This window comes from Wasmannia auropunctata, unplaced genomic scaffold (assembly GCF_000956235.1).
Source record: "Wasmannia auropunctata unplaced genomic scaffold, wasmannia.A_1.0 LD335988.1, whole genome shotgun sequence".
Taxonomy (NCBI): Eukaryota; Metazoa; Arthropoda; class Insecta; order Hymenoptera; family Formicidae; genus Wasmannia; species Wasmannia auropunctata.
This window is the reverse complement of record NW_012026902.1, coordinates 158,727-167,390: the sequence shown is the minus strand read 5'-3', so window position 1 is coordinate 167,390 and position 8,664 is coordinate 158,727. Positions and strand designations below refer to the sequence as shown.

Sequence of the window (8,664 nt, the reverse complement as noted above, 5' to 3'; positions counted from 1 at the left end):
TATATATATATATATATATATATATCAACCTCCCTTCCTCCCTTTTATCTTTTGCAATAAGTTTTTAATTTATTTGAAAAAAAAAACCAGGTGCCAATAGAATGGGAATCAGTTGATGTAACACCAGTAAAGGGTCCTGATGGCAAGTTCGGTATACCACAAGCAGCCATCGATTCTGTCAATAGGAATAAAATTGGCCTTAAGGGACCTCTAATGACTCCAATTGGAAAAGGTCACAGATCTCTCAATCTTGCACTCAGAAAGTAAGCATCCCGAACATATCTACGTATAATCAAGCATAATTTAAATTAATTTCGCGAGATATTTGCGAGCATATCTGCTGAATTTTTAAAACAGCGCAGCTGTCCAAAGTGATGCACGCATGCTTACATAATCATAATATCACGATAAGCGCGGGCAGTAAAATACACGCGTCTCACTTATCTGTTTGCAAATATTTGCAGGGAATTTAATTTGTATGCCAATGTGCGACCGTGTCGATCCTTGGAAGGGTACAAGACACTGTACGATAATGTCGACGTCGTTACTATCAGAGAAAATACGGAAGGCGAATACTCGGGTATAGAACACGAGATTGTAGAAGGCGTTGTACAGTCTATTAAGTTAATCACGGAGGAAGCCTCTCGCAGAGTAGCAGAATTTGCTTTTCAATATGCGACAGATAATAATAGGAAAAAGGTATACTTGAGATATTTTCAAGCGGTAAAACACCACCGCGGCCGTGGCAAATGTGACCAGTCAGACTGACAACAATCTATTTGTAGGTTACTGCTGTACATAAAGCGAATATCATGAGGATGTCAGATGGCTTGTTCTTGAGGTGTTGTCGAGAAGCCGCACAAAAGTTTCCATCTGTCAAGTTCGAGGAGAGGTACTTGGATACAGTTTGTCTAAACATGGTGCAAGATCCAAGTCAATATGACGTGCTTGTCATGCCTAACTTGTATGGTGATATTTTATCTGATATGTGCGCTGGACTCGTCGGAGGTCTCGGTCTGACACCAAGTGGTAACATTGGTCTGAACGGAGCCTTGTTCGAATCGGTATAGTCATTTATTCATGCGAATATGCGAATAAATTTTACATAAATATCGTATATTAATTTTACTTAATAAAATGATAAAATTTATATAGGTACACGGAACGGCACCTGATATTGCCGGCCAAGATAAGGCAAACCCCACAGCGTTGTTGCTCTCCGCGGTCATGATGCTCAAGTACATGGGCCTGAGCAATCATGCGAAAATTATCGAACACGCTGCTTACGATACTATTAAGGAAGCAAAGTATCTAACCGGTGATCTAGGCGGCACTGCAAAGTGCAGTGAGTATACCAATGAAATTTGCGAGAAAGTTGCCGCCCAAACCAAATAGGCAGGCAGACACTTTGTTGGCCGCGAAATTTGAACTGCCAAATACTCGTAGAATTCGTGTGTCCGCGATGAAGGGACCGCTATTTTCTACCATTTGTTGTATCGCATGCAGTTTTGTGCGTGCGTCTCTATTAGATTCGCAATTGGAATTGACAGAGTTACAAGTATCATTGAGTATTCTTTCAGTCGTCCGCGCGTATGCATGTAGATTTTTCTCTTCCTAAAACTACTATCTTGATTTAAATTGCGTAATTCGACTTTATTTCAATGATTTATCAAATATGAAACGGCATTTAATTGTTATTCATAAAACGTATATATGTCACCGTTTCTATCGATTGCATCGATCGTACATTGCTTCTGTAAATAACCAACATGATATATCGTTTGAACTGTTCAGAGAAAAGAGGTAGAGATTGTAAAGATTAGCCATGTAAATTAAATAGTAGGAATGCTGTATCATAATTTTAAATAAAATTGTTATGCGAGACGTATCACATTATAACGTCTTACGTTAGAGTAAGTATAGTTGAATGCGCAGTATTATGAAAAAAAATAAATAAATAAAAGTGAACGAAATTGACACTTATTCTACATTGCAAATTATTTCGATCCTTGCATGCAAGAATAAATGTTAATAGAATTACATTTTTGGAAAATTCATAAGTTACACATATATATACACACGCGCGCACGCACACACGCACACACACACACACACACACACCCCTACATACTTATTTATATTCTTTAAGTTATCGAATTAAATTATGAAAAGGTATATATATTTATACGTTTAATAATTTTCATGCATACACATTTTCTCTTGATTTTATTATAATAGCGATGTGAGAATAATAATTTTCGAAAGAGACAATCACGAAGGAAACTAATGATATGTATATGGAAAGTCCTCTCGATCGTTCTTTATGCCAACATTACGAAGAGGTGTATCGCTCTTTTCCTTCCCTCGTAGTGTTACCTTATAGCACTCATCCCGCAAGGAGCACTTGATAACTTCCCCCTGCTCTTGCCCTCGCCTCCTCGTCCTCTAGAACGATATGGTACGTGGGATGCGCCGCGCCGCTCAGGAAAACTCTCAAGTATGAGAAAAGTTGCCGGCCATATTTCACCGGTGGGGGTAGAAACGGCGAAGGAAAAGGACGAGATGAGGAGGGGACCAAGTGTCATCTTCGCCGCTCGTTAATTTCTTCTGTGATTTATCGCGATCCGCTGGGTGAGTAATGACTAACTTCTCCGTTCAAAAATTCAGTTATTAGATTTTCCTTTAGACGTAGATACGCGGTGCTTTTCAATGGTATTCGTATTACGTTGAAAAAGAAATCTTCCGATATACTCGCGCATGTTGATAAATCGTGACAAAATACCCAATTCGTATCTCTAATTTAGAATTTTTTATTCTAAATAGAATATATTTTATATATGTATATATTGCACACTAGACGATATTGCAATACATTTATTATCAGCGTGGATTTTTTGTCGAGACGCTCGGTGCTTTTTATATCTATCAAATGTATGACGTATATCTTACCGCATGTTATCGATCCCCAAACTATACGACATATGACATTAAACGCGTTAAAATGCGTTTCAAATCCGGCAAAACATTCAATAACGACGGAATTGATAAACTCGTCACACATTATCTGCTCTTGTCTGCGCGATGTAACGGCAATGCTAACGAGTATGTACGAGCAGGCTGTGCGAGTCGAGAGCAAGAAGCACGATGTGCATAGGCCGCAGCGGGATAGTTGCACAAAGGTCCGACACTCCCGGCTCCCGGCCAAGTGTTGGAAAGCGCGGTACATGCATATTCAACGGGGCACGAGCCGCACGAGGAGCGAGATACGAGGACCTCGAAGCGGAGTACGTGTGCGTGCTTGCGTGCGTGCGTGTCTGTTGTGTGTGCCGTCGTAGTCATAGGAATAATAAAAATTCGAGGGTTGAAATTATTTAGATTTATGCCCGCTCTCTTGTCCTCGTACCGTCGTGCCGCCGCGCCGTGCCGTCGCGCCGGTGACGAGGCGCGATTCGATTCCGGGGAACAAATTTCATGCATTATTCAGGATCCAGGTCTGGCCGATGCAACCACCCCCCCCCCCTCCGGTCGCAATGGAGAAGCGATCCTCTCGAAAAAAAGTCGTTTTTAATCTCTCGTCGCGCCCCAATAACGCACGTATGCCTCTCATCCCTCGACTCTTTAAGGAGCGCGAAAGACGATGCAACTATTCGACACATTGCACGTGCGGAACACTCCGGAAGAAAAACATACATATCTTCGTGGAATTATATGAGGGACATTTGAGAATCTTACTTCAACATCACTACACTTTACACTAGAGAGCTATTACGTATTCTTTTTCAAAATGATATTGACGCTATCACCTGTTGAAGATGTGCCTCGCTTCTTTTTAGCGCATCCTGTAACGAGCGCGCAGTGCTCGCACTTACTTTTTTCCGGCTGGAATTATTTGCTATTTCTCTCGCTTGACATTATATTTATACCAAAAAGATTTGACAAGTGTCATCGACGCGTCATTGGAAATATTTTAATCCCGCCCACCTAAGAACGTCACGTATGTTTAATTAATTGCTTCTATACGCGACGACGCGATAATCGTCTTATCCGCGGATTAGCGCGAGTCCAGCATCTGTCAGTGCACTGAAAACTTTTGTTCCATTATCCTCGTGGACTCTTCGCGCGTCGCATCGCATCTTCGAGTCTTTCAAAAATTGCTATCGGACATGAAGAACGCTATTTTCTTCGTAATCGCCATCTCTGTCGCGACCTATGCCAATGGCAGAGTTTATTACCTGCAGGAAAATCTAACTGGTGCGCGGAACAACGACGCGATTTATCCGATCGTGGAACAGCAGGCTTCTCGCGATCTAGATCTAACTTTCTCCGCGGGAGACCCTCTCGAAAACGAGAATGCCGTAGCTCCGAACAGAAAGGTCAGTAAACGTTTAGAAGCTGGAAGCTACCTATCTATCTATAATTGTAAGACGAATAAAAAAAAGGCTCGCACAAAGATCACACGCATTTTATGTATGTACGCGCGTTATAGTACTTTTTGTATCTTCTTTGTAATTTCTATATGTGACGTGGATTCCATATGTATTTAATATTTATCTAGTGTGTATGTATGTATGTGAGTGAATTTAAGTTTGACAGTGCTATGTCGACTTGATCAGGTATACACTCTCGTCACACCGGAAAAACCGTATGTCGAGTTGAGCAGGGACGCGGATCGACCTGTCGCGTACTACAGATTAACCGAACCGGCTACCAGAAGAGGCAGCTTCGACGACGTCATTCTCGTTCCGCAAGGAGGTCGGAAATTGATGAAGCTGAACGGCAACAATAAGGGCGAAGTGATCTTGGAGCTTCGCGTCATAGCTAATCACGATAGCGCATAACTCGTGCGTGTTAAAATTAAACTTTTATTCGTTTACAAAAGGGAAGCGCGAGCTGATAAGAAACGAACGTTATGCAGTTAAATCGCACTGCTTTTATTACATTCAACTTACAACAACGAATGTTTCTATCGATACATATCATACATACATCGGGATACTATTATAATATTTACAGTACATATCACATGTCGAATTCGCATCGGAGCTATTTCATTCCGATAAGATTTTACATTCGCGAGTTTCGCGACCCTTTAATTCTCACCAAGAGTTGATTCGCATTCTTCTTTTTGATTATTGAGAATATAAAGAATCAAATCGGGGAAGACAATTCTGTTTCTAGACGTGCAACCGGCATGATATTTGAAAAATACATTAGTTATTACATAAATTAAATTTTACACACTTCTTCAATAAACAGCGATAAATCTTCGTTAGAAGAAAAATTTTTAATAGAAAAAAAAAAAACATTTTCGCAAAAACATTTTATTTAAAACGAATATATTCTCTGAATTTTAATAATTGGAGATATATCACGTACGTTGCGTACATATACGAAACAGTCCGATTTTGTGCACAGTCCGGCGAATTCTATCTTGCCTGAGGTACTATATTACGGCAAAAGAATACCATCGCGAATGCAGTGGTTTTTCGGAGGTGTTATACGAGAGAATAACAACACTACGACTATTTTAGTGATTAAAGTGGAAGGATCGTCCCGCGCGCGTTCCTTTGCAAATTGCGTTCGTTAGGATAAGTTATTCCGTTACTTGTGACGTGTGCTCGTTCGATGAGTCATCCTTCGGTTCTTTCACGTAGTCCACCACTAATTCAAGACCGATCAGAGCCCGCAAATCCTTTCTATCCTCTTCGGTATTTATAGCCATACTACCAGAGTCCTCCACCTTTGCGGTATCTTCGCCAGCTTGAAAAACCATCACGATATCATGCATGTTTTATCTTAGGCGTATACGCGCTTGCCTTTTTAAAATAGCAATTATCTTGGAGTATTAGATGAGCGAAAATAACAAGTATATGCTTATCAAAATCTCAATAATATAAGAGACAATCATTAGTATAGAAGTAATATTTCTAATATCTTATAAAATGAAACATATTGCCTATAGCAAAATAATTGCATTTAATCCTGATCCCAATTGAATTTGCAAGATAAAAGAACAGTGGGACAAATGATTGGGAATGGTTGCAGGAAAAGAGGTTGTAAAAACGAAAATGTCGCGATATGTATCCTACCTTGCTGCGCTTCCTTCGAATTCTCCTCGCTCTCCATCGACGCATCCAACCTGGAGGTCTTCATCTGCTGTATGTCCTGATACGTTTTCATGAGGTGCTTCAAGATATAATTGGTACCCCGTGTGTTCTCCGCGTCCGGATTCTTCGATGTTGTGGCCTCATCGCGGGTAAGATTCAACGGACGATTACCGCACTCCTTAGATTGCGGCACGCTGAAAGCCGAGCAATGTTTGCTCTTGAAAGACAGCTGTCGTTCGCTCGCGTGCTTGCGATCCCAAATGTGACCGGAGACGCGTAAGTCTATGAAGAAGTGTAGAGGATCGATGCCGGGATAGGACTGCGGCATCGGATACGGTGGGTACCACAGAGGTCCGGGTAGAAATTCCGCTGGGCCGGACACGCCGCCGGGCAGAGCGAAGCTTTTCACGCTCTGAAGTACGCTCTCGCATCCTCTGCCCGGCATGCCGGGCAGGAAGGGGCCTGCCCGTGAAAAATCCAACTTTTTCTGATCCGACAGTTGCAGAGAGGATACTTCCTGGCTGGGCACGATACTTTTCGAGCGGTCCTCGTAACTCCTGCCGCTGTCGAAATTACAGTTCCTACCTGCACTGCTGCGATCCAACTGCTGCGAATCTTCCGGCTTGACCTTTCGCGCTTCTCCGCTGGAAAAAATGTTGTCCGGCGGCTGAGCCTGTTCAAAGTGTCGCGGTCGTTCGTCGAAGAAATTTTTACCGTGCTGTCGCGGAAACTCGGTCTTGTTTTCATCGATGGGTTTAAGGATATCGCCGCCAAAGTTGGGTTTCTGATCAAACGCCGCGCCGACTTTGTTCTCCAGCGTGTCGAGATAGGCGTCGGATCGCTTGCCGTCGTTCTCCAGACGAGTCTCTGGCGACACTTGAGGAGGTTGCTGCTGCGCCGTCGAATGATAGTACTTGTCCGAATGCTGGTGATAATGATGATGATGATGATGGTGCGGTCGTTCCTTCGTCGTGAGCTCCAGCGGCCTGTCTCGAGCGTCTCGCCAGGATCGCTTACGGCGTCGCGACGCATTTGGCATACCTCCGCCACCACCGCCGCCGCCACCGCCACCGTTGCCTCCACCACCGCTGCCGCCACTGCCACCGCCGCCGCTAGCCGATGATGCCTCCGTCTTTGCCTGCACGAAGGAGCGTAGCATCTCGCTGAAGAAGAAGCTGTGAGGCGTTAGCGGCACGTTGTACAGATACGGAGGGGTGGCCGCCAAAAGACGAGAGACGAGATCTCCACCCGACAAGGAGGCCGGAGTCTTTAAAGTCGACGGATCGCCCGTGGTCGTCGTCATTTTGGTAGCTATTTTGATAAAAGAAATAAAATAATCTCTAGATACGCGTAATTGCATTTTCAAATTATCTAATACTTGGATTAACTTAAGTGATAATTAAGTTGTCACAGATCTATATAGTTACCTATAATTAAACCCTCGCGAATAATCGCCACCTCCGTAATTTTTTTCATTTTGCTTTCTCAGCCACAAATTAAACTGCAGATATAGCTATACTACGACGCTGCGCGCAATGAGATGTTCATATAAATTCTAAATTTTATTCTATCAGCAAACTTGACAACCGTATTTTTTATCGTAATTAATTCTTACTGTTCCATCATATCTTTAAATCTATTATTTTTTTATTAGTACGTTTAATTATTTCTGTAAAGGTTAACGAAATTCTTAACGAATTATAAAAGACGAATTAAGACGTTTAGACGTCATTCATATTTCATTTTTCTAAATAATTATATAAATATCCGGAGTAGCGCGGGTTTGACGACGTAATGATCGAGTGTGTATAATGAAACTCGTACAGGCACGATTCGACAATGTGGAAGTGAGAGCTACTATTGTCTTCTGAAATTAATTGAATGGCTCCCAGCCTTAAGTCTAAGACCAAGGAAGAACGGAATCTACAGTGGTGCGGAATAAACCAGCCGGATATCGCGTCATCCATTAAGGAATACTAATTTCTGTCAAGTACACGCTTTCGTCCGAGTGTGAGGATTTCCGCGAAGTTATCCGGGAATTTCTCGCGCAAATTCGTTGACGCAGACATTTCAATTGATATCGGTACCTGCTGACAATCTTGTCTTTCCGCTTGAAATTCTTTAATATCTAGATCTGTTGTTAAACACTGTAAAGATCTATTAAAAAAGAATTGTTATTTCGCCGTTCTCATATCATATATGTTTGTTGTATTATCGTTGTACAATCACTTTTTATTGACTTTTATAAAAAGAATGTTTTACGCAAAAACGGAAAAGATAAACTCTCCTTTAAAATACGACAATCTTGAAGAAAATTTCGGCTTTTCAATTTTACGTTTTTAAACGATCAAGGTGATGCAGATCGCGACAAATGTACTCTCGCGGCGTGGTGACCACTGTCGTCGAAGAAATTTTTCTTCGTAGCAAACAGCAAAGATTCATGAAAAGATTTCAACGCGGAAAGACCGAAAAGCAGCGAGGCGTGGAAAGCAGCAAGAGAAAGAGGAGATCTGTATCCGTACGTCCGCGCGTACAGAGAGAGAGAGAGAGGAGAGAG

The 8,664-nt window shown here is 42.1% G+C and overlaps 3 protein-coding genes and 1 long non-coding RNA gene across 4 annotated transcripts in view; 2 read left to right on the top strand and 2 right to left on the bottom strand.

Moving 5' to 3' along the window:
* Positions 1 to 1,983, top strand: part of LOC105454080 (probable isocitrate dehydrogenase [NAD] subunit alpha, mitochondrial) — a 3,315-nt gene extending 1,332 nt beyond the window's left edge. The window contains exons 3-6 of the mRNA XM_011696429.1: positions 91 to 263; positions 465 to 699; positions 786 to 1,064; positions 1,156 to 1,983. Coding sequence (XP_011694731.1) covers positions 91 to 263; positions 465 to 699; positions 786 to 1,064; positions 1,156 to 1,395 — 927 coding nt within the window. The 3' untranslated portion in view covers positions 1,396 to 1,983. The remainder of the gene's footprint in view (positions 1 to 90; positions 264 to 464; positions 700 to 785; positions 1,065 to 1,155) is intronic.
* Positions 1,984 to 2,209: 226 nt separating this feature from the next.
* LOC105454079 lies at positions 2,210 to 3,070 on the bottom strand. Its single transcript, XR_974948.1, has 2 exons — positions 2,950 to 3,070; positions 2,210 to 2,646 (listed from the first exon to the last, which is right to left on the bottom strand). It is a non-coding gene; the product is annotated as an uncharacterized LOC105454079 (long non-coding RNA).
* A 1,010-nt stretch (positions 3,071 to 4,080) lies between these two features.
* LOC105454078 lies at positions 4,081 to 5,226 on the top strand. The gene is made up of 2 exons (XM_011696428.1): positions 4,081 to 4,373; positions 4,614 to 5,226. Exons 1-2 carry the CDS (start codon positions 4,164 to 4,166, stop codon positions 4,836 to 4,838), a joined length of 435 nt encoding a protein of 144 aa, XP_011694730.1. The 5' UTR covers positions 4,081 to 4,163; the 3' UTR covers positions 4,839 to 5,226.
* The window catches only part of LOC105454174, a 7,803-nt gene continuing 4,049 nt past the window's right edge, over positions 4,911 to 8,664 (bottom strand). The window contains 3 exon segments of the mRNA XM_011696604.1: positions 4,911 to 5,760; positions 6,090 to 7,148; positions 7,206 to 7,418. Of these exon segments, the coding sequence (XP_011694906.1) occupies positions 5,594 to 5,760; positions 6,090 to 7,148; positions 7,206 to 7,418 (1,439 nt within the window). The 3' untranslated portion in view covers positions 4,911 to 5,593.